Source organism: Eretmochelys imbricata, chromosome 22 (assembly GCF_965152235.1).
Source record: "Eretmochelys imbricata isolate rEreImb1 chromosome 22, rEreImb1.hap1, whole genome shotgun sequence".
Classification (NCBI taxonomy): Eukaryota; Metazoa; Chordata; order Testudines; family Cheloniidae; genus Eretmochelys; species Eretmochelys imbricata.
The window spans coordinates 15,366,113-15,391,719 of NC_135593.1; the positions used below are offsets into that span (position 1 = coordinate 15,366,113).

The following is a 25,607-nucleotide window of genomic DNA, read 5'->3' on the forward strand; positions in this document are numbered from 1 at the left end:
GTTTGATTGATCCAGTTGTTGGGTCTTGCTTGGTCAGTCTTGATCATAAACAATGAGGAAATGTTTGATAGCGTAACCCCAAAACCGATGATGCAGGTATTGGCCTGCAGGCCGGGAAGAAGTTGCTAATAGTCTAGTCTAAATTAAAGAGACGCTGTGTTTTGAACATATCAAGTGGCTTCATAAGCGTTAAATGTTGGGAGATGTTTAGAATTAATGACACCCCTCCCCAGACAGCACATTCTTTAAATAAGTTGATTTTTTTTCTTGGTGTGAACTGAAGTCTTTAGCTCAAAAGATTATTTTAACTTTCAGGAAATTTATTTAGCACAAAAATTATGGTAGCAACTAGGACAGTTTCCTGTTGTTGCTCTTCATCAGTAGGTGTCAGATTAATACAGTGTGTGCACTGTAGCCTCTTTGCTAGGAGTTTGTAGCATGTTTCCTTTTTTACTTTATTTTTATCCCAACAGAGTGTGAGCACCTGATCAGGAGAATGCTGGTCCTAGACCCATCCAAGAGATTGACAATTGCTCAGATTAAGGAGCATAAATGGATGCTAATAGAAGTTCCTGTGCAGAGACCCATTCTCTATCCACAAGGACAGGAGAACGAGCCTTCCATTGGAGAGTATAATGAGCAGGTTTTGCGGCTGATGCACAGCCTTGGAATAGACCAACAGAAAACTATTGAGGTAAAATATACCTTCCACAGAGATATAGCCCCAGAATGAGCCCATTCACTGTCCTGCTTTATTAAATCTAGATTTTACCTGAGTCTCTCTCATAACATTCTTTTTGTTACTCTTGCAACAAAGTCAAGCTACTGTTGTATTATCAGTTGCACAGGCCCTTGCAAGAGAAGGCAAATTACAGAAAATATGCTCCAGCTTCTGGAAGGTTTAAAAATCTCGCAGTTCACAACAACTGCTCTAGCCAACTTTGGCCCCAATTCTTTGTAACTGATTAATAAAAGAGATCAGAGGAATGAGGATGTCTCTAATACCTGGAAAAGTTCTCTTGAATGCGATGGGCTTATCAGTGAGCTGGGCTTCTGTTGTGCAGATACTGCCAGTCACAGCAAAATGCGTGGGGCTTATGTAAAAAGTGGGACCTGGGGAAAAAATCACCAAATTAACTTTCATTTGTGCTGGGAATCATAACTGGACCCCCTAGCTCCAGAGGGAAAGGTTAATGAATTCACTCCATGTATCCCAGGGCCTCCAGAACTGGAGGTGGTTCTTTTATTAATTATTGGTTGTTGTTTTTATTTGAGTGCACTTGCAAACATTTGGGGTTGCAATTTGTTATAGTGGATCATAGAGCAAACTGAAATGCCTGTGAATAATTCCTGTGGGACTTTCTGAGGCTGCAAAGCTTGTAAAGTGCTAGCTCTGTAAGATCCCCTGTTGGGATGCGGAAGCTTGCCGCTTATAAACCAACCCCAGCCCCCCCCCCCCCCCCCTTATTTCTAGAGCTCTGTGTTGACAGTAAAGCTGATTCTTAGGCAGAAAAACAAAGCAAAGGAGCTGTGCTGGTTTCTGCTTCATCAGATTCACAGGGTGTTATTGGGGAAAGCATCATTTGGCATATGGAGAGGGGTAAAATCAGAAGCAAAATAATTTGGTTTTATGCTTCTGAAAGGGTGGGGATGTGAAATTCAGAGGAGAGTAAAAGGAAGCGTAAGAGCAGCAAACATTGACTGTCTTTCTCTCTTGGATTCCAAATCGTGCCTCTTACCAGAAATAAATGCTCAAAAGACTCCCTCAGGACTCAGCATGATCATTTCCTTAGAATGGCTGGTATTTTTAGTAAGTGTGGAGGCTGCACTATTAACACTTCTTGCCAGAAAGGGCTGAATGTGTGCACACGCGCCCCAGGGATCAATTCCCCAGTGCTGGTGAGGATTTGGAGTAGCCTACCTCTTGTGAGTGAGGTCATGGAGCTTGCTCTCTTCAGATGGCTAAGAGCCAGTCTTAGAGGGCTCAGAAAGGCCTTTGGGTTACAGACACCCACTATCACTGCGGATAGGCACACAGTGACCGCTAACTCTGGAAGCAGGCTTCCACATGCAGCTGCAGCGACTTGGTCTTTTTAACTTAACAGAACCATTGAGCCTCAAGAGGCTGACAGTCTCTGCTTTGCCATTCTGGCTTGAAACTTTCTCTCATCTGATTGGTTTCCAGATTGACACTTGCTTGAGACCCCCTCCCCCTTTAAGCGTTTTGTTTTGTTTTTGATAAAAGTGTGATTTTTCTCCTAGCTGCTTATTTTGTGGTTTTGGAGAATGGAGGGTTGGCTGCATTTAGACACTTGTTTCTCTTTTCAGTCTCTGCAGAACAAGAGTTATAACCACTTTGCTGCTATCTATTACCTGTTAGTGGAGAGACTCAAGTCACATCGGAGTAGCTTCCCTGTGGAGCAGAGACTTGATGCTCGTCAGCGTCGGCCAAGCACCATTGCTGAACAAACAGTCGCCAAGGTAACTCCTAATTCCAGGCAGAGATGGGACTGATCACTGCACAAAATGTTCTTGTTTCAGAAAGCTCTTGTTCCTAGATAGCTCTGTGTCAGAGGATCCTTCGCTTTCCTGTGTCTTCAGAATCCCAAGCTTTTCGGTGTTGCTCTGGGCAGAATGCTTTGCATTTGTTCTGTTCAGTACCATCATAGGACAAGACAGTTGTTTGTGACTCATCCTGTTGAGTGTTGTGGGTCTTGTCAAATCATGTGAGACACTAGGTACCAATTGTCTGTATGTCTGCCTAAGCAATGGGATGAGAACCCTTGGAAACTGGCCAATTCCCAAGTGGCTGGCTAATTTTCCTATTTCATTTTGTGAGCACTAGGGTCACTGTGCTTGGAAAGGGCATGTGGTCACTGAGAAGCCAGACTGGATCAGAACTACTCCCTGCAATGAATCACCCCAGCTTCATGGTCTGTGCACACACACGGAGTTGTCCTTCTTGGTGAAGGATCTTGCCTCCCACCTCAGGTGAACAAAGCAGAGGCTGTTGGCTCAGAGCAGCAGCAAATTGGACATGGCCTGACTTTGCACTCTGAGGCTGAAGCTAACAAAGATGATTTCACTTGTCCTCAGGGACAGGGAGTTTCATCGTTAAGCCCCAGTTCATTGCTTGAGTAGTTCTGTTTCACCCTCAACATTCCAGGACAGCTTTTAGGGGGCATACAAATAAAAAGTGTGCTGTTGAACAACTTTAATGGACTGTTTCTGCTTTTCTGAGGATTTGGCATTCTTTGCTGTCAGTAACTGATGTTTCATAGAATCATAGAATATCAGGGTTGGAAAGGAGCTCAGGAGGTCATCTAGTCCAACCCCGTGCTCAAAGCAGGACCAATCCCCAACTAAATCATCCCAGCCAGGGCTTTGTCAAGCCTGACCTTAAAAACTTCTAAGGAAGGAGATTCCACCACCTCTAGTGAAAAAGTTTTTCCTAATATCCAACCTAAACCTCCCACACTGCAGCTTGAGACCATTACTCCTCGTTCTATCATCTGCTACCACTGAGAACAGTCTAGATCCATCCTCTTTGGAACCCCCTTTCAGGTAGTTGAAAGCAGCTATCAAATCCCCCCTCATTCTTCTCTTCCGCAGACTAAACAATCCCAGTTCCCTCAGCCTCTCCTCATAAGTCATGTGTTCCAGTCCCCTAATCATTTTTGTTGCCCTCCGCTGGACTCGTTCCAATTTTTCCACATCCTTTTTGTAGTGTGGGGCCCAAAACTGGACACAGTACTCCAGATGAGGCCTCACCAATGTCAAATAGAGAGGAACGATCACATCCCTCGATCTGCTGGCAATGCCCCTACATGTACATCCCAAAATGCCATTGGCCTTCTTGGCAGCAAGGGCACACTGTTGACTCATATCCAGCTTCTTGTCCACTGTCACCCCTAGGTCTTTTTCTGCAGAACTGCTGCCGAGCCATTCGGTCCCTTGTCTGTAGCGGTGCATTGGATTCTTCCATCCTAAGTGCAGGACCCTGCACTTATCCTTATTGAACCTCATCAGATTTCTTTTGGCCCAATCCTCTCATTTGTCTAGGGCCCTCTGTATCCTATCCCTACCCTCCAGCGTATCTACCTCTCCTCCCAGTTTAGTGTCATCTGCAAACTTGCTGAGGGTGCAATCCACACCATCCTCCAGTTCATTTATGAAGATATTAAACAAAACGGGCCCGAGGACCAACTCTTGGGGCACTCCACTTGTTACCGGCTGCCAACTAGACATGGAGCCATTGATCACTAACCCTTGAACCCGACAATCTAGCCAACTTTCTATCCACCTTATAGTCCATTCATCCAGCCCATACTTCTTTAACTTGCTGACAAGAATACTGTGGGAGACCGTGTCAAAAGCTTTGCTAAAGTCAAGGAACAACACGTCCACCGCTTTCCCCTCATCCACAGAGCCAGTTATCTCGTCATAGAAGGCAATTAGATTAGTCAGGCATGACCTTCCCTTGGTGAATCCATGCTGACTGTTCCTGATCACTTTCCTCTCCTCTAAGTGCTTCAGAATTGATTCCTTGAGGACCTGGTCCATGATTTTTCCGGGGACTGAGGTGAAGCTGACTGGCCTGTAGTTCCCAGGATCCTCCTTTTCCCCTTTTTAAAGACAGGCACTACATTAGCCTTTTTCCAGTCGTCCGGGACTTCCCCCAATCGCCATGAGTTTTCAAAGATAATGGCCAATGGCTCTGCAATCACATCCGCCAACTCCTTTAGCACTCTCGGATGCAGCGCATCCGGCCCCATGGATTTGTGCTCGTCCAACTTTTCTAAATTAGTCCCGAACCACTTCTTTCTCCACAGAGGGCTGGTCACCTCCTCCCCATGCTGTGCTGCCCAGTGCAGTAGTCTGGGAGCTGACCTTGTTTGTGAAGACAGAAGCAAAAAAAGCATTGAGTTCATTAGCTTTTTCCACTTCCTCTGTCACTATGTTGCCTCCCTCATTCAGTAAGGGGCCCACACTTTCCTTGACTTTCTTCTTGTTGCTAACATACCTGAAGAAACCCTTCTTGTTACTCTTAACATCTCTTGCTAGCTGCAACTCCAGGTGTGATTTGGCCTTACTGATTTCACTCCTGCATGCCTGAGCAATATTTTTATACTCTTCCCTGGTCATTTGTCCAATCTTCCACTTATTGTAAGCTTCTTTTTTGTGTTTAAGATCAGCAAGGATTTCACTGTTAAGCCAAGTTGGTCGCCTGCCATATTTACTATTCTTTCTACACATTGGGATGGTTTGTCCCTGTAACTTCAATAAGGATTCTTTAAAATACAGCCAGCTCTCCTGGACTCCTTTCCCCCTCATGTTATTCTCCCAGGGGATCCTGCCCATCAGTTCCCTGAGGGAGTCAAAGTCTGCTTTTCTGAAGTCCAGGGTCCGTATGTTTGTCTTTCTCCATCAACTCAACTGTGCTGCAGACTTCTCTGTGCTCCAAGTACCTTGAATGTAATCTGCAAATGAGCAGCTGAACTTTTTACAGGGGATTATTTAGAGATGAGTGAAAGGAATTTATGTTAGATGGGGTCTGATGGTCAGCACACTCTGTTCGGTGCTCTTACACACACAGGACCCTTTGAAAATTAACCCTAACTTTCCCCACTGCTTTTCTTGAGCTATGCATTATATTTGCACTTAAGTCTGGAGAAGTGAGGTCATTCCCAAGACAAATCTCTAGGGTTGGTCTGCCTGATCTAGTTATCTAAGGTACCTATTCACTGTGATATCTAAGCAGCAGATATCATTGTCTTCATATACTTAGTGCCTCAAGGGTGTGTATATCTGTCACTAAATACAAAAGTTTCTGCTGAGCCCAGCATGAGGATCTCCTGAGATGCATGTGGTCAGGAGTCTAGTTTTGCTAGCAATCCTGTAGCACAGGTGGCTGAGTACTGTAAATAACTCCTTTGAGGTTTTCCAGCACCTCTGTGTGAGTAGACCCAGTATGACTGCTAACTAATTGATTTGAGTCTCAAAGATGTCACATGCATTTTACCAACACTCACAAGAACAGCATCTGGGAGCTTACTGCTCAGACACTGGCCTCTACATTCCAGGAGGCTATCTACTCAGTATCTTCTTCAGTTATGCATCCAAAACTGATGGATTCAGTACAGGCTCTGGGGCACTCTTGCCATTTGTCACTTTATTCCCTAGTTACTTTCTCCAAACAGAAAAGTCATGTACAGTTTATCGTGTTTTGTTCCAATAATTCCCTTAGAGTTCCTTTTACATGCTCTCCGATTGTTTCATTAAAGTGCAAAAATATTGCCTGGATTCTAATTTCCATTAATGCCTAACTGAAAACATGAGAGGCATGGCCCTATTAAAATAATTGACCTCAGATGACTCATACAGTCAAGTTTTAATGGTATTGAATATATATATTTTGTCAAGTTGCTGGTCCCTTCTGTATGTTGAGTGCCGCTCTGTCTAGATGTGTCTGCATCTAGGCTACCAGGCTTCTTGCATTATTCTTTTCCAGGAGGACTCAGAGCAGTGATCGTGCTCTGGGGGCTAACTGTAAGACATTTTGTTTGTTTTGCATTCTCCTGAAGTGGAAGGTAGAATCTGTATCTGCTCTGAAAACACAGATCAGACACCGCTAACCCAAATGGACACATTTGCAAATCACGTGATGGTTTGAAAGTCATTCAGGCTGTTTGAGGAGATCTCAGGGATACAAATGATTGATGCTCGCTGTGTCTATGCTAGGGAATTTCACTAATATTCCCACCGATGCTACCACTTGTTCAGCTGTAGATAGGGGAGCCCTGGGGTAGAAAAGGCTGTGCAGGCTTTCTAGCCTTTTGACTAGCCTGTCAACATGTTGATAGTAAAATATCAGATATAATGGGGATCCCAAGTGTAAACAAGGCTCTAGTAGCTTCTGAGTCTGATTTATATTTTTGTATGGAACTTTGTTTTTGTAACCACTTTATTTGGTTGCTCAGCCCATGCAGGTGGAGTTACTTGATCATTCTGGGCCTGTGTTACACATGGAAGCACATAACCAGGCCTGACTATGATGATGATAGTGGCACAAATTTTTTTCCCCCAGACCTGGCTGACTATGGGAGAGCTGCCTCTAGCCATGGTCCTTTAGGGACAGTGGAGGAATTTAGTCCACATAGCTATGATTCTGCTTTGAGGTGCCTTCTTGTTTCAATGTGTTGCAACATGGTATGCCCAGTTTCCATGAAAACTAACCCTCAGTTGCTTACTGAGGCAGAATATGTTACCTTAGATCAGGTAACGTGCTTAAATTCAGTTCTCATCCATGGCATTCGGTATACCCCATGAGTCACACCAATCTCAGCCATGGCATTAGTCCCCTTATAAAGAGAATCCCCACTTTGATTTTGCCATTTGTCTGAGGATTTCAAGGGGGCGGGGGGCGGAATTCTGGCCCCAGTGAAGTTAATGGCAAAACTCTCATTGACTTGAGTGCACCCAGAATTTCACCCCAGATACTCTGAGAAGTTGTTTCTTTTATCTCCTCCAGGCTGGACTCTGTGAATTTCCCACACAAAATTGCATACTCCCACATAGATCTTATTTTAAATTATTTTAGGAACAAATTCCATTATAAAAAAATCTGGTCAACCTGTAACTATGAGGCATCAGCTGAGATGGTGGAGACTGCCAGAGGAAAAAAAGAAAAATCACAGAATAACCCCTTCATGTCTTTAGTATGAAGCAGTCCTCTGTTTTATTACTACAGTTACCTAATGTTTGCATAGGTGCAGTGTCTTGGGCACAAAGATAGTCTCTGTCCTCTATATCCTTACTATATTCAATTTTATGCAGCATTATAATATAGATCAGTGCAGTTTGATTTTCACAGACAGGTTGTGTGGACCCTCAACTCTTTTGTTCCAGTCCATTTTCATGTAACTGTCAGTTTCCCCGATTTCACCACATTTGCCTGGAGTTTGGTGCCCCTTTGCTTTCAATACTATGTTTTCCAGGAGATAATTCCTGTCTAAAGGTGCCTGACTTCACAGCTGAATCCTTCCCATTCCTTTCTATGTCTTGTTCCACAGGGGGTCAGCGGGTGGGATGATCTTTAGACAGTCACAAACAGCTTAAAATAGCCATTTGCCTCATTTTAACACAGATTTCTTATACAAATAAAGCTTTTTAAACGAGACTTTAAAACATTTATCAGTTCATGACAGAGGAAAGGAACCATGAAAAGGATTTGTGGAACATGGAAAGCATGAGCAGTTTGGAGCATCTGCAGATTCCAAGCAATTTTCTTCTGCCATCTTTGAAGAGATGCTGTTTGTTCAGAAACGTAAATCTTTCTATTTACTAAATGAACTCTGAAGTCTAAGCCTGCAAGGCTATGTTTCTGTAGGAAGAACTAGGCAGTAAATCTCACCCACAGCCTTTGAGCGGGACTATGTTTTTAATGTTAATGACACTTGTATGCCAATGACCTTGAAGGAATTTAACTCAAGCATGTGTCTCCCTTTATCCAACATGACAAAAGCCTAACTAGTACCAAGGCTTCCTCCTTATCATGCAGCGATAAGCAGAAATATCTACACTCCTCAGGGGAGCCCTGATACACTACCAGGTTTTGAATTTGCAATTATCTTTGTATTTTCATTGTTCATGATTCCTTTTTTGCCCTAAGACTGTTTGGTTTTATTATATCTCATAGACACAAGCTGCAGTGCCCCCAGTGAACCTGCGTTCACAGAATGTAAGGCTGCTGAGGTCTCCGGGCCTCCCACCAGCTCCAGAAGCCTTCTCCTTTCCCGCATCCAGCTGCCATGTCGAGTCAGCATTCATGGAGGAAGAGAGAGTCGATACCCCAAAGGTACATCTTATAAATTACCTCTTTTTCAATGTCACTAAAGCTTTGGGGGGTTGGTACTGTTAAATTATTGCCTGTAAGTAGCATTTGATACCAGAATGATCTGCACCTTTTCATTAGTTAATTGAAAGACCAGCACATTGGCTTTTAGGGCATGTCTGTTTTCAAGTAGAGAACCCCTAAGAGAACAGGGCCAGATTCTTAGCTTTTAGAAGGTGGTGTCACTCCACTGACTTCATTGGATCAACCCTGATTCCTGCCAGCTGGGCTTACTGAAAGCTGTATAGTCTTGAGTGGGATAACCCTCCCTCTGCCCTCTCCAGTATATCTACTCTCCCTATTTGCCTCTGTGAGGCATTTAAAAGCAAAACTTATTCATCCTATCTTTGTATGGGTGATTTGGGGAAGACTGATTAGTCAGAGGGCAGGTAAGGCAGTCAGAGTGCACGATGAATTCCTTTATCAGATGTTACCTCCACATGTATTATAAATGCGCATATGTCACACATACATACCCATACCACATATATGTATGTGAGAAACGTGACCAGTTCTAGAGACAAGAATCAGGAATTCATCATCCACCTTTGACAGTTTTACCTGTCCTGTGTCCTTTAATCTGGCTCCCAGGGGTTTTAGTCTCACATTCAAAGCCCACTGAGTTGCCATGCTTTTTTGTTTGTTTGTTTTTAAACAAATCAATCTCCATAGATTTTTTTTTTTTTTCCCCCTCCACAAAAGTAAAAATTGCCCTGAGGACAGTTGCTCAGGCAGGCGTTTTGCTTGTGCTGTTGACTTATGCATAGATGTATCTTTCTCTCCAGCTTAACACAGTGTAAAAATGGGCAATTGGATGCTGCTCAAACTTCCCAAAAACCCACTTTTGTGCAAAGTCCAACATGGGAAACTTTTAGTTGAAAGTGAAATGTTTTCTTTTTTTTTTTCCAGAAATGTAGATATTTGAGAACATGGAGCCTTAACCATAAGCTTGCATTACCAGCTAAAGCTATTAGAATTTCACTCTTCTCCCTGTCTTATGAAATACAGGAAAATTGGCAGACACAGGCACTTTAGTTTAAATGGACTACAGTAAAAAATTAATAAATACTCTATTTCTTTAACAGTAAATAGCCAGCAGGGACATTCATACTGACAGAAAGTATTAGCAAACTGCTGTGTCTCAGCGGGATTACAGCTGATCCTCTCAGCAAGGCCATTTCTGTAACTAGAATTGTATATAAAATCTGCTCTGGAGACCATTTCATGCATTTTGTTTCCTGCAATCAGACTGGAAGATTGTGTAGGCTGCCTGCACCTCCACAGTTAAGACTTAACTGAACTCTGCTAATACAGTTTGACAATTCCACAGCTATACACGTGTGCAGTTACAGCTTAACTCTCTGAAGGGAGCAACAGCAAGTTTGACGTATTTTGCCATCAACCTATGTGTCTGTGGCAATGCTTTGTAGGGAGGCTGAAAGATGTGAACTGGCAGCATGGAGAAAACTCGAGTTTGTCGTCATACTGAATTGTTCAAAAATGTGTTTATTCACACACTAACGTTGGCATTTGCACGTTTGTTACCACATTAGAAGTTTAATCTTGGCATTTTATATGCTGATTCAAACCATGTTTTTAGTCCCTACTTGCCATTCTGAAGGATTTCTTATTTGTTGATGGTTAGATGTTGACAGTAGTATAGTACTTCGGACCTTTTTCATGTCAGTGATTTGACTAGCTCTGTGTGTGTGGTCCCTTTGCAGAGGAAAAGCTATGGATTCACTTTAAAGCAAATGGCCATCAAATCACAAGACTTAAAAGAAGCAGCCTTTGAAAATGAAAATCTCTCTTGCATCACCCTTCAGGTTTTTTGGTTTTTTAAATAAATGCTGCTTGAACAGAATAGATGAGCACACAGAGTACTTTATACTGCGGAGTCAGATCACACTGACCTGAGAATATTGCAATGGCTAGATATTACACTCCACGTCCACCAGAGGTTCTCAAACTGTGGTCCATATGCCTCTGGTGGTCTGCAAAGAAACGACTGGCCATGTGGTGTTGGCTTTCCTCATCCATTTCAGCTGCTAAATTGCAATACAAGACAGCAAATATGTTAAATACTTTCCATGTAAGAAACTATTATTGCTACAGGGATATTAAGTGGGAGAAGCAGAGTTTTTACCTTGAAAAGGCAGAAGTGCCAGAGACTGCACAAAATCCACTACAGGGATAGGTGGTAGCATAAAATCTATGTATAGCTGGTCCACAGAATCACAAATAGGAAGGGAGGTGTCTGTGAGATACTCCTAAAATGTGACCCACCCTATGGAAAGAAAAAAATTGTCTTAAAATATCAGACTGCAGATCCAGACCTGTTCTTTATAAATACCAACACATTATACAACAAGCACAAAATATGTATAGGTGTTCATCTCATAAGAATGCTGGAAGTATTTCCCTAGAGCTACATCACACAGGCTGTTTGAAAACATATTTGTTTTCAAAATACTAAAGGACGCTTTATTGTAGATTAACTGTTCTGCAACACGTTTTCCCCTAAAACATTTTTAAAAAATCATACAGCAGACCCAAATACCCTTTTTTCATGTTAGAATTCTAACTAGAGAACCCTGCATCAGGGCTGCCAATTCATTAGATTTTTTTGTGCATTAATTTAGTGTTGATGAAAGTCCTACTAATACCATTAGTCAGCACAACAGGGAATGAAACTGCTGTGTAAACTTCTCTATTATAGCTCTGCCCATGCATCTCGAACCTGCTACTCCACTCCTGCCCCTGATGGCAGTTAGCTAGTTCTGACCTGCAGCAGCCTTACTCTGCCAATGCATGTTAAAAATGGAGGAACAGAATCCCATATATGAACAGGAGCCAAAACCACATGGTGTAGTGAACAATGGACCCTAACTCGTTTCTCTAGGAGAATCTGAATCTAGATCTCCAGCTTTTTGTTTTGGGGTTTGGGGTTTTTTTGCATTATCTTACTTTGATGGCTCAGTTTTTGTCCCATGTGGAGTTGGAAAAGCTTGAGGTGTTCAAGAAGGGCATAGAAAGCCATTTTCCGTATTCAAGACTTGTTCTGTAAGCACTCTTATAACAATGGAAGTTTAGCTACTGTTTTTCTGACTATCACTTCATACATTTCTGAATCTACTGAAAGAAATTACTTGGTAAATATTGAACTTTCTTGTTCAACAGTTCTACTCCCTTTATTCTGAGTCATATCAGCTGACTTTAAACTAAATTGGCACTGTTTTTGTTATTGCTGCTGCAGCACCATAGCTAACTCAGCTAACAGAAGGCAAACTGATTTCTCTTCTGGCTTGTCCAGTGGCAACAGAATGGTTAACTAAGTGTCCATTGCAGAATCTTTACTTTTGATGATGCATTAGCTAGGGGGGGAAACAGCTTAACTCTCAGACCCCAGACTGAGTTGGCAGGGCTGAGATATGAAATGCCATCATTTTATTTGCAAACAGACCAGGTTTCTCAGAGTCGTTGACAGGAATGTGAAGCTCACCATGCCATTTTACAATGCTGCTTCTCATGGTATGAAAACCAGCTGAATTCAGGAAAAGCTCTTTGAAACTCTCTCATTCTGTGCCTGACTTGTAACATCAAATCTCATCTATAGCCCTGTGTTAACAAATAAGCTGCCAGAGTCTTCCCACGCCCAAAGCTGGACGTGCACAAGTCCATGGGGCCGGACGAGTTGCATCCGAAAGTGCTAAAGGAAATGGCGGCTGTGATTGCAGAGCCATTGGCCATTATCTTTGAAAACTCGTGGCCAATGGGGGAAGTCCCAGATGACTGGAAAAAGGCTAATGTAGTGCCCATCTTTAAAAAAGGGAAGAAGGAGGATCTTGGGAACTACAGGCCAGTCAGCCTCACCTCAGTCCCCGGAAAAATCATGGAGCAGGTCCTCAAAGAATCAATCCTGAAGCACTTACATGAGAGGAAAGTGATCAGGAACAGTCAGCATGGATTCACCAAGGGAAGGTCATGCCTGACTAATCTAATCGCCTTCTATGATGAGATTACTGGTTCTGTGGATGAAGGGAAAGCAGTGGATGTATTGTTTCTTGACTTTAGCAAAGCTTTTGACACAGTCTCCCACAGTATTCTCGTCAGCAAGTTAAAGAAGTATGGGCTGGATGAATGCACCATAAGGTGGGTAGAAAGTTGGCTAGATTGTCGGGTTCAAGGGGTAGTGATCAATGGCTCCATGTCTAGTTGGCAGCCGGTGTCAAGTGGAGTGCCCCAGGGGTTGGTCCTGGGGCTGGTTTTGTTCAATATCTTCATAAATGATCTGGAGGATGGTGTGGATTGCACTCTCAGCAAATTTGTGGATGATACTAAACTAGGAGGAGTGGTAGATACACTGGAGGGCAGGGATAGGATACAGAGGGACCTAGACAAATTGGAGGATTGGGCCAAAAGAAATCTGATGAGGTCCAATAAGGATAAGTGCAGGGTCCTGCACTTAGGACGGAAGAACCCAATGCACAGCTACAGACTAGGGACCGAATGGCTAGGCAGCAGTTCTGCGGAAAAGGACCTAGGGGTGACAGTGGACGAGAAGCTGGATATGAGTCAGCAGTGTGCCCTTGTTGCCAAGAAGGCCAGTGGCATTTTGGGATGTATAAGTAGGGGCACAGCGAGCAGATCGAGGGACATGATCGTTCCCCTCTATTCGACATTGGTGAGGCCTCATCTGGAGTACTGTGTCCAGTTTTGGGCCCTACACTACAAGAAGGATGTGGATAAATTGGAGAGAGTCCAGCGAAGGGCAACAAAAATGATTAGGGGTCTGGAACACATGACTTATGAGGAGAGGCTGAGGGAACTGGGATTGTTTAGTCTGCGGAAGAGAAGAATGAGGGGGGATTTGATAGCTGCTTTCAACTACCTGAGAGGTGGTTCCAGGGAGGATAGTTCTAGACTATTCTCAGTGGTAGAAGAGGAGAGGACAAGGAGTAATGGTCTCAAGTTGCAGTGGGGGAGGTTTAGGTTGGATATTAGGAAAAACTTTTGCACTAGGAGGGTGGTGAAGCAGTGGAATGCGTTACCTAGGGAGGTGGTGGAATCTCCTTCCTTAGATATTTTTAAGGTCAGGCTTGACAAAGCCCTGGCTGGGATGATTTAATTGGGGATCGGTCCTGCTTTGAGCAGGGGGTTGGACTAGATGACCTCCTGAGGTCCCTTCCAACCCTGATATTCTATGATTCTATGATTCAATGATTTGCACTCATCAGTTTGGTACTGGTGTATCCCTGGTTTTGTTCTCTATCCTGATGACAGCATAACAAACATTAAATCCTTATTTATTAAACACATGGGGGGCGGGGACAACAAATAGGCACTGCTTGACAGCAAATAGGATGGAGTTTTCAATTTTGTTAGCTTAATTGAGTTAGTGTAATGTAATTGAAAAGCCCTCTTATTGTTCTTTAAGATGTTATTCACCTGAAATAGGGTGGATAACCATAGATTTTTAAAATAAAAACATTTGGATTTGTTTAATATTTTTTTTAAACCTGATTAAAATGAAATCTAATTTTAATACAAAATATGTTCAGGCCTAAACTACTTATCTCTTAAGAGGGTTAAATAAAAAAAATGTGCTGAATCCATGAGCCTCTATCAAAACCTGTGAGCTAAAGGCTGCTTTTCTATATAAGGAAAGAATCGGGGGGGGCTGGGTTTCTTAATTTGAGACCAAGCTTTATAAATAGGGCACAATAGGTCACGTGAAGTAATTTAAGAGTCTATCATTTTCAGGAGACTTCGGCAAGTAGTCAACTTAAGTTTCAGTCACTTTCACTTAGGCATATTTGAAAACTTGCCCAGGCTGATCTGAAATAATCAGTTTAATTCACTCACTAGTTAATCTCTATTTAACAAATTGTTTCATTGTAAATGTGAAACATGTTTTGATAAGAGAAGTTTAAGTACCCAAAACATGTGAGGTAGTTTTGTTTAATAACAATATATGCTGGTTTGTGTGTTTAATTAAATTCCAGTTCCCATCCTAATGCCGCTTGATGCAAATGATGAGCAAAAAGATAATTATCTAGTAAATAAGCAATAAATCATTCACCGTTTTCAAACATACCTAAATGTACAGCTGATAAGACTGTGAAAATAATAAACTATATAATTGCTTAAATAAATGTACATAGTTATAGTCTACTCTTAGATAGCAAAAATATATACCAAATCTAGTGTAAAGAACATAAGAACGGCCACACTGGGTCAGACCAAAGGTCCATCCAGCCCAGTATCCTGTCTACCGACAGTGGCCAATGCCAGGTGCCCCAGAGGGAGTGAACCTAGCAAGTAATGATCTAGTGATCTCTCTCCTGCCATCCATCTCCACCCTCTGACAAACAGAGGCTAGGGACACCCTTCCTTTACCCATCCTGGCTAATAGCCATTAATGGACTTAGCCTCCATGAATTGATCCAGTTCTCTTTTAACCCTGTTATAGTCCTAGCCTTCACAACCTCCTCAGGCAAGGAGTTCCACAGTTGACTCTATTTAGTTGTAAATCAACATGTTTCAATGGTTATATCAATCAGTGAGAACGTGCCTCTTTAAAAATACCTGAAGTACAAATGGAAAAGTTTATTAAAATCAGTGATTTAAATTGAGACTTGCCTCTTGGTGATTTAACTAGCTGATTTAAATCAATCCACCCTGGGCTGAAGATATTTAGCTGGCCATGTTGTAGCTAGAGAGGTAGCCAAGGCTACAAAGAGCTAGCTAATGTGCTTTCTTGTTGGCCTGGATCCTACATAAGCATTGAGAGCTTTTCAGTTTTGGTCAGCTAACTCAGTTGAAAACCACAAACTTTACGTGTCAAGACAGGGCCGAAGGGCCCAGCATTTTGCCTTCAGTGCAGATTTAACTGCTGGAGGTTGTGTGTTAGTAATGCATCTGGCAAGGCCTCAGGTGTCACTAATGCTTTTCTGTTTTGAGGCTGATTTATCTATCATGCATCCTCTACCCCCGCAAAAACAGTGGCAGGAATCAGTTGCATCCTTGCATTTGACATTGCTATCTGACTCCTCAGAGGCCCCACTACTCGCGGTTAAACTCAGGGAGAAGGCACACAGAGACTGGTCATTTATCATCTTTTCTCTTGTGTTTAATAACTAGGAAGTTATGCTAGTTATACAGAATGGGCAACTGAATTCCAGTGTGTAGTGGGAACGTCTGCACTGTGCTAATGGTGGTTAGCTCAGGACCATGTGCAAAACTTTCATTCAAGTTTATAGCATTGCAAGGAAAACTCAGGCAACAGGGATGACCTTCCCCATATTATTGTAAAAATGACTACAGCTGGGGACATTTAAATGTTTCCTATCAAACAGAAGCAATGCTGCTACCGCATGGCATTGGCATCTCATTGACTGCTGAACTGTTCCGTTACCGTCACAAAATTACACTAGTTCAGTATTAAATCGCACCAGCGGGGAGTGCATACAAAAGCCCCTTCTTGTAATGCAGTCACCCATTAGACTCTTCAGTCAGGACTGGGGAGAGACACTAGCGATCCTTGTATTTAAAAAAAGCAACCCATGAAATCAGTCTCTGGCAATGATGGCCCTTGTAGTTAGTGCTATGCGCTGCCATGCCAGAAAATAGTCCCAGTCTCATTCCTTGGGTCAGCAGAAGCACCTCATATCACTCAGTGATCCCCAAATGACTAAGGAGCAGCTCTGATGGACTTCAGGGGGCATCCTGCCCTGTCCATGATCAGAAAGAAGGTGCTCACAACTTGGTGGCTTGCAGGAATGGTGTGAAGGAGAGTACAGGGATTCCACAGATTCAGAAATAACCTGTTTCTGGCATCAAGCTGCTTGCTCAAGTGGGTTTTAAAACAGGTTGGAAATGTTATGCAGGAAACTCAAGAGTTTATAAACAGGGGGAAGTTTAAGAATTAAATTGCAAAAGATATCAAGGAAGTGTCCAGAATAAAACTGAATCCAAATTTACTCTAGGTAAAGCCTGAATGCATTCTTCCCCTTCTAAGTTTATCCCTAGAAATATCCATCATTTAGCATCGTGCAGCTATGGAGGTGATGAACAGACAACTCCAGCTGTCCATGGGTACCACCCCAAAACGTGACTCGGCTTCTATGCAAGCAGGACTGGATAAACTAGAGAATTTCAGTTTTACCCTGAAGTCTCCTTTCTGTGAGTCCAGGAAGCATGGAAATTAAGTGACTTTCTCAGAAACCTATACAGATTTCTTTTAGTCCACCAGGCAGTCATTTCTCATCTGGAGGGCTTTGTGGATCCTCCATCTGGGCATAGCTGAATACCTGCCCTTTCCCTGGGTCTGGTAATCATCTGGCTTATGCGGTGCTCCCCACTCTAACCCTTATCCAGGTATAGACATTACATTCCAAGACTAGGTAGTGAAAACTGACTGGGTTTTCACTAGAAAGCAAAGTCCACAGAGATGTGTGGGCAGTTGGCCCAACCCCAAACAGCTTAGCAGTTATCTAATTATGAAGTTAATCTGATAAGACTAAACTCTGTAGAGAACTGTATGTACACCATTTTGTAAAACTGCAACTGCTTAAATGTCTGGGGATTAGTGAAGAGTGGGGAGGTAATTATCTGGTTGGAGGGACTCAAAATGAAAATGCAGAAGAGAGGAAAATTCAGGAACAGAGTACCTTCTAGGCAATGGTTGGAAAGCTCCCTCTGAAGGGTTTGGAGAAGATTTACCGCAATGTACGTAATAAAGGTAAAAGCATAGTATTAACTGTTCAGTATTAGACAGGAATAGAGGATTAAATTATTTCTCCTAAAACCTTCTTAAACCAAGAATGAGGAAATGTTATTAGATGACCCATGAAATGTCAAACCCAGGGATGCCTCTTTATTCTTTCATCTTTTGTCCCTACTGAGCAAGACCAAGGATGGGTTCCTGAACTACATTTGACAACTATACCCTAGCCATCTTAGGCATCAGAATAATAGGAAACACAATTTATTGGGAGCCACATCTGAATGGTAGAAATCCAAGAGCCTTAGGGCTTGTCTACATGGTGCATTAGTCCATACTAGGGGTGTGAAGTCTAGAATGCACTACTGGTGCGCTGCACACTTAGTGCTGCACGTGGATCCTGCTGGTGTGCCCTAAAAGTTCCCTAGTGTGCATTAATGTAATACTATTTGAAACAGGACCACATCAGATAGCTTGAAAGGGACCACTCTGAGGTGGTCTTTATATCACACCGGATATCTTGCACAGGGTGGATTGAGTTACTTCCTTCTGCCTTGACTGCAGGATGATTTAATAACTAGAGCACTTCTGACAGGTGTTTGTCCAACCTGTTAAAAACCTCCACTGAAAGAGATTCCACAACTTCCCTAGGCAGTTTGTTCCAGTGCTTAACTACCCTGACAGTTGGGAAGTTTTTCCTAATGTCCAACCCAAACTTCCCTTGCTGCAATTTAAGCCCATTGCTTCTTGTCCTATCCTCGGAGGTTAAGAAGAACAATTTTTCTCCCTCCTTCTTGTAACAATCTTTTATGTATTTGAAAACTTATGTTCCCCCTCAGTCTTCTCTTCTTCCAGACTAAACAAACCCAATTTTTTCAGGCTTTCCTCATAGCTCATGTTTTCTAGACCTTTAATAATTTTTGTTGCTCTCCTCTGAGCTTTCTCCAATTTGTCCACATCTTTCCTGAAATGTGGTGCCCAGAACTGGACACAGTACTCCAGTTGATGCCTTATGAGCACAGAGTGGAGCGGAAGAATTACTTCTTGTGTCTTACTCACAACATTCCTGCTGATGCATCCCAGAATGATGATTGCTTTTTCTGCAGGTGTTACATTGTTGAGTCTTGTTTAGCTTGTGATCCATTATAACCCCCATATCCCTTTCCACAGTGTTCCTTCGTAGGCAGTCATTTCCCATTTTGTATGTGTGCAATTAATTGTTCTTTCTGACAATGATTTAAATCACTGATTTAAATCAAATTTTTCTGTTTGCTGATTTAAAATGATTACTAACCAATGAGAAATTGCCCTTTTTCAGGAAAATAACTAAACTACAGATGCAATTAAAGATAAAAATTGATTGTAACCATGAAAATGTCTGTTTATAACTGCTTAAATATGTATAAATACAGTATATCTTCCTGGTTAGCAAAAAAGTACCAAATTTAGTATAAAGGTTATACGTAGTTGTAAAGTTACAAATATAAAAATCTGAAAGTAAGTTAATTGTACTTTATTATTTTAAATGCACAAAAAAGCAGTTTAGAATCATTATTAGTTAAAAATATTACATGTCCTGGATACATAAATTCAATTTTGATACTTATTTTTTAAAACTTGCTGATTTGTTAAAGGAAGTGTCTGTAGTTAATGAATTGAACTAAATGTTTCAGGTCACCGTGTCCGTCAAGATTTTAGTTCTAATAGATCTCATCCTCACACTCCATTTTTATTTGTAGATTGGGAGAGAACACACTTTCTTGCTTTTTCAACTCTCATTCAGTTTCTCAATTTTGAACGAGCTAGTAATTGAACTTTGAACTAGTTGAATAAACAAATGAAAAAATATGGTTATCCACCCTGATGTTTCCAGAAGAAAAAAGTAGCAGCCCAGGCCAGCCTTGCAAAAGGAAGCTGCTTACAACTTCTAGGGTACTTTAGAGACCAAACTGTTTTTTAAGACTGCATAAAGTACCAGCCATCGTATGGTATGAACACAGGTGCCATCTTTTTCCTATTCACTATTAAGGAATCAAAATGTAAAATTATCTGAACAAACTGATGTTGTTCATTTTCCCTTGCAAGTCCCAGACACCACCACATCAGCTGGACTGAGCAGACACAAGATAAGAGGAATGGACCTTTAATGCAAATGACCAGTTCTAAGCATGAACCAAGGAAGGGCATGTTTGCTGATCCTTTGTGAAATACACTAAGAGAACTTACTGTTTTGCAGTTTTAGGGAGACAGTGCAGTTAAATAGGGCAAACTTGGTCTTATGAATGAATGCTTGTTTGCCAAACTCCAAATTAAACAATGGACAGAGGACAAAGGAGAACAAAAATCACAGGTTTCATAAATTTAAATATTTTGTGGCTAAGCCTGAAGCAGATTTTATGAGACACTCCTGACAAGAATAAGTATTAGGGAAACTAACAGACTAAATTTGGGAGATTCCAACAATAACTTAAAAAGGTGACCAATGATTCCACTCTTCTGGAACCTCACTCTGGAACTCTGAACTGGTCTCTGATTGAAATCAGAGGAGTTTGCAGATGACACTGAATATCCAGGCTGTTTTGAGTCCATTTCAGTCTGTGTCTCTGCATCTCACAATATAGGGCAGAGATTTGACTCTTCAGGGAGCCTCTATGCTAATAATTGAATGCTGTCTTTCTTCCTCTCCCTGTGGCATTTAGGTAAATGGCTGCTTGCTGGATCCCTTGCCCCCTATGGTGATTAGGAAAGGATGCCAGTCACTGCCTACTAGCATGATGGAAACCTCTATTGATGAGGGGATAGAGACAGAAGGCGAATCAGAAGACGATCCCGCACAGGCATTTGCAGCCCTCCAAGCAACCCGCTGTGGGAAAAGACGTCACACTCTGGCAGAAGTGACCAACCAGCTTGTCATGATGCCAGGCACAGGTACATATATTGTAGAGGTCTCTGCAGAAGTTTAAGGATCTAAGAGCCCAGCTTGTTACATGCTGGATGAAAAACACTAGCTTGGTTTGTGTCTTAAGTAACAATAAATAAAGCTGCTTTTCTTGATAGTTACTAATTTATTTGATAGAGGCAGATATGAAGACAAGGGAGCAAACTCACAGCTGGCCTATGCAAGCACAACCCTATCCAATCTAATGGCAATGTAGAAAGGGTAGAGGGTGGCAGGCAAATTAAATGAGTTACATTTTTGGCATAATTAACCATCCCAAGATATTTAATTCCTAGGTGATATATATGCCTAGAAAGAAACACTAGTTTCTCTGGCAGCCCAATGCCAATGCAGGAATGCAGCAATGCCAAGTTGGGCTATGATCTTGTCAGCTCTCCCAAGTTAAACAGAATCTAGACAGTACTTGAATGGGAAATTCCTCAAGAAAAAGAGTGTAGTGAAGAAAACAAGATTGGTGACTTAATGGCATTCTACCAGAGTCCGTACTGAACTGAGGTCTTAGTGCAAGGCTAAAGCCCTCAGCTGTTGTCTTTTAGCGATTATAGAGCCAAGTTCATAACCACATCTAACCATTCAAGATTCCACTGCACTTCTTCAGGTGTTGGCTCCCACTAACCTGGCTAGGTTCCAGTGTGGATAATTCCATTCTGCCTCCCTAAATTCCCACTGCAGTTTCATTTGGATGTGGAATGCACATCTTCATGTCCCCAATAGTTGTGTAATGTACCTGTCCACTGTAAATGGCTTCTGTGTTTCACCCCAGTGGTGAATGAAGTGATTGTTTGAAAAGCGCTTTGGGGGATTTCTACATGAAGGGCACAGTATCCTTGTTAGCAAGCCATTTAACTTATTTTATCCTTAAACTTAGTATTAAAACCAGGGGTGTGACCCCATTCTAGTGCTGGAAGTATTAGTGTGTTTATAAAGCTTGCATTTTTCTTACACTTCCTCCATGCCAGTCACTGGAGACCATGCTGGCAGAAATGGCTCAAACCGATGGCGCTTTGCTTTGCTAAATTACTGCACTTTCTATTTAATCTGGCTTTTGTTATTTCTCACAGGGAAAGTCTACTCCTTGGATGAGAATCCATCTTTGGGCAGCATTGACTCAGAATATGATATGGGATCTTTTCAGAGGGATCTTAACTTTCTTGAGGACACTCCTACCCTGAAGGAAATGGTGCTGGCCAACCAGCCAGCACCCAGAATGACATCCCCTTTCATAGGCCTGAGACCTGCCAATCCAGCCATGCAGGCACTGACCTCCCAAAAACGAGAGGCCCACAACCGTTCCCCCGTCAGTTTCCGAGAGGGGCGCAGGGCATCTGACACATCCCTCACACAAGGTAACTGTTTCACTGTTGTCATGAGAAGTTATGCACAAACATAGTACCATGTGTGCGTTTAACCCCAGCTTTAGTGGCAAAATATGGCTCAGCTGGGCTGTGCTGACTGAATAGCAATAGCTTTGCTGATATTGTTCTGTTTGACTTTTGTCCAGGAATTGTAGCATTTCGACAGCACCTTCAGAATCTGGCACGAACCAAAGGAATCCTGGAGCTGAATAAAGTCCAGCTGCTATATGAACAGATGGGATCAGAAGAAGAGCCCAACCTAACATCAACCACTCCCCACTTGCAGAATCTTGTAAACAGCCCCCCTCAGGTGTGTGTTAAGCACAGATAATGTGTTTGGTGCTGTACAAGCCACAAGCAGAAACAAGCCCTTCCTCAATGAGACAGATAAAGAGGAGAGGAGATGCACTGGGAGACCTAGAAGAGACGTTAATGTAGAGCTTAAATTTGCTCCTCTCCCCCTCACTTGTATAATGGAGGGTAGAGCAGGTATTGAACTCCTATGGGTTAGTGTTTGCCAGCCTTGTGGAACCAGCGAGATGGTATTCCGGGCTTTTCAGATCCAACAGATTGTTAGTTTCAGTCTAAAGGATGTGTTTTAGATGCATATAGAGCCACATTCTGTTCTGCCATAGTGGAGTTACTGTGCTGTAACAGAACTGAACCTCCACCCGTCATTTTAAATGTGGTTGGTGGTACATCACTTGCCCAGCTTTGGCCTTATTTTGTCAGACAGAATCCAACTAGTTGCTTCCACTTTCCTTTATTTGCCAGTTTGTAATAAAACAAGAGGCAGCAACTGTAAATAATGAGCACTTTCTATCTTATCTTGTTGGGCCTACCTGCTCCAGGGAATAATCAGCATGGATGGTCAATAGAACCTATGGTACTCCTTGCAAAATGCTCTAGAGAGCAACTTTGAAGCACTGATAATCCCAGTGCTTTCTCACAATTCGCTATGAGATTTCGGTGCCACTCCTCACTCTCTGAAACCAGAAAGTCACAATCCATTCGGAAGAATGGGTCATTAAGTGTGACATGTCAGAGCTCAGTTGTGGTGCCAACCAGTGAACCATTCTCTCCAGCCACATCAGCAGCTATCCTGCCTGTTGGAGACACCCACTGTGCGTAGAGCTCTTTTTAAAATTTGTATCAAAAGCCTTTTGTCTTTGGTTTTAAAACTCTGAAAAGAGGCAGACATATTCACAGGGTCAGGATTACTTTGTCCTGGTGTCACTGGGATCTGAGCGCAGATGAGTCAGGAAATACCTTGTGTTTCTCCAGGTTAGTCAGTTGTGTGCCTTTTCTATTTCTAAACAATCCTGTCTAAATTCTAAACAACCCTAAATGAGCCATGAGCCCTGCAGATCAGTTGGCTCTACAGCCCCAATCACTGCAACTATGGAGATCTGTGTAAGCAGCTCCCTAAAGGGTTTAAGCAGAAAATGTAGCTTCTGTCTGGCGGAATCAAACTGTGCTCTTGCCTTCTCTTCCCAGGAGGAAGCTTCTCAGCAGCAGGAGACTGTATCTGCCTTCCCTAATGGCGTGCATCCCCAGTTATTATCCAGACGGCAGAGCTTAGAAACACAGTACTTGCAACACAGACTGCAGGTATGGTGCCTTCCTCCACAGTGTCAAGCCAGCCATTGATAGTACATACCAATCTAGCCACTGAGTTATTTTCAATGAGAAAAATGGTGGATAACTAGTAAAGTGACAAAAATTCAAGTTACCTTGTATACTAGGGGTTCCTTTGGCTGCTGCAGCTCCTGCTTCTGGTTTTCCATTTCCTTAGCCAGTTACTTATTAATTAGAGGCAACTATGAGTAACAGGAGTTCAATGGCAGTTCTTGGTAGCTCCTCTTGGTTGCATTCCTTTAAAGGAAACATCACAAGATCTGGTTTGGGAAGTGATCTGAGGAACCTCTGTCCTTTTTCATCGGAGTAACATTTCTCTTTTTATTTTTACTGGTTTCCTTTTAAGAACACAAATTCTGCAAATTCTTCCAGCTTGTATAATAAAAATTCCCAGAGAAGTCTAACCTCCGAGAATGTTTGAAATCAATTACAGCTACCAGTTAGTACCTAATCATATCTATAATGTAGAAACAGACCAATATTTTCAAGTGTGCTTGAGTTCTGAGTGGTTCAGATTATTTTGGGTATCCAACATGAGTGAGATTGGGCTTGGTTTTTCAGAGTGCAGAGTACCTCCACGTACCACTAGCTTCAGTTATAGTGGAGGGTGATTACTTAGGATTTTCCCCAAGCAGCTTTCAGTCTATCTTTTAGTTACATGTGCCTAGCACAATAAAATCCTGATCCCTGATTGGGGCCTCTAGGCACTACCAGTAACTGGTGGTGTTGCAAAACCAGGTGCTAGATAGGAAGTTAGACGTCCAAAACTTACACATCCACTCTTGAAAATGCTGCCCCCAATCTCTTAAAAACCCTCACATTGTGATAGGATAAACAAGTACTTCCCCAGCTGAGACTTTATGGGACAGTTTAGTCTCTCCTGGACTCTCATGCATTTAAAACAGTGCGCTTCATTTCACATTTTAAATCCATCATCTTTTGGTATTGTTGCAGAAACCCAGCCTGCTGTCAAAAGCCCAGAATACCTGCCAGCTGTACTGCAAAGAACTGCCCCGAAGCCTGGAACAGCAGTTACAAGAACACAGGTGAGAAGCACCTGGCATTGGCCACTGTTGGAAGACAGGATACTGGGCTAGATGGACCTTTGGTCTGACCCAGTATGGCTGTTCCTATGGTTCACAATCTGGGTAGCTGAGTGATTTGCATGTAACTTCTTCCCAGGAGTAATAGGAGAACAGAGACTTTCTTGGGACAGGCAAACTCTCTCTCATCTAAAAATCTCTACGAACAGAGTACTAAGGCCCTTCATTATCAGTTTTACCAATTTTTGCTGAAAAATTACTAGATTTTATTCAGGTTTTGTCAATTTCACCCAAATTTTGGGTTTTCGGGATCTGTGAATTTTTTGCTGATGGGCTGGCAGGGTCAGCTGGGGCTCTGTCCAGGGAGGAGCAGAGGGGGGTGATACTCACAGGGTACAGCCTTCTGCTTCCCTCCTGAGTTCAGCCCTACAGTGTAGCCCTGTTCACTTCCTCTGTGCAGTGGAGGGGAGAGAGACTGAAAGGGAGCTGGGTCCCAACAGCCACCACTGCCTGACTACTGCAGTGATAATAAAAGACCATAGAAGTTTGATTCAGCAAATTGTAGTGTGTCCTTAGCTTTCTTTAGTGTGCAGAAGGTCTGTGAATTGGGGGCAGTGTGGCTATACTTCTGTACTCATGGTTTCCAGTGAAAGTGTTTGGACCATGTATTGCAGTATTTATGGTAACTCAGAACATGAATGATGTGGTGCCTCAGAATCCCTGCAGTCATTTGGGTATTTCCTGCCTTTTTTCCATGACCAGATAATTTTACCACAAAGAACATGAGCAATTCCTGTAAGCCAGGCTCTTACAGACATCAGAAGGGAGAATCAATTTAAAAATGACACTTCTCTAAAAATATCTTTGTTGTAGTAATCATAGACATTACAACAAGCGAGTTTAGATTAGAAGAGACTTTTTCGTCCTCTACCCCACCTTCTTTTTTCTTTTTGTAACCTGTTTCCTCTATGTATTTAAAGTGCTAGGTTCAACA

At 42.4% G+C, this 25,607-nt stretch overlaps 1 protein-coding gene and 1 long non-coding RNA gene across 4 annotated transcripts in view; one reads left to right on the forward strand and one right to left on the reverse strand.

Moving 5' to 3' along the window:
* SIK2 (salt inducible kinase 2) overlaps window positions 1-25,607 on the forward strand; it is a 118,287-nt gene that overhangs the window by 87,369 nt on the left and 5,311 nt on the right. For all 3 annotated transcript variants that reach the window (XM_077839668.1, XM_077839669.1, XM_077839670.1), the window contains 8 exons: window positions 474-694; window positions 2,329-2,481; window positions 8,699-8,857; window positions 20,318-20,546; window positions 21,639-21,923; window positions 22,079-22,242; window positions 23,430-23,543; window positions 24,525-24,616. In XM_077839668.1, coding sequence (XP_077695794.1) covers window positions 474-694; window positions 2,329-2,481; window positions 8,699-8,857; window positions 20,318-20,546; window positions 21,639-21,923; window positions 22,079-22,242; window positions 23,430-23,543; window positions 24,525-24,616 — 1,417 coding nt within the window. The remainder of the gene's footprint in view (window positions 1-473; window positions 695-2,328; window positions 2,482-8,698; window positions 8,858-20,317; window positions 20,547-21,638; window positions 21,924-22,078; window positions 22,243-23,429; window positions 23,544-24,524; window positions 24,617-25,607) is intronic.
* Window positions 10,358-24,982, reverse strand: LOC144278408 (uncharacterized). The gene is made up of 3 exons (XR_013348579.1): window positions 23,666-24,982; window positions 11,040-11,180; window positions 10,358-10,941 (listed from the first exon to the last, which is right to left on the reverse strand). It is a non-coding gene; the product is annotated as an uncharacterized LOC144278408 (long non-coding RNA).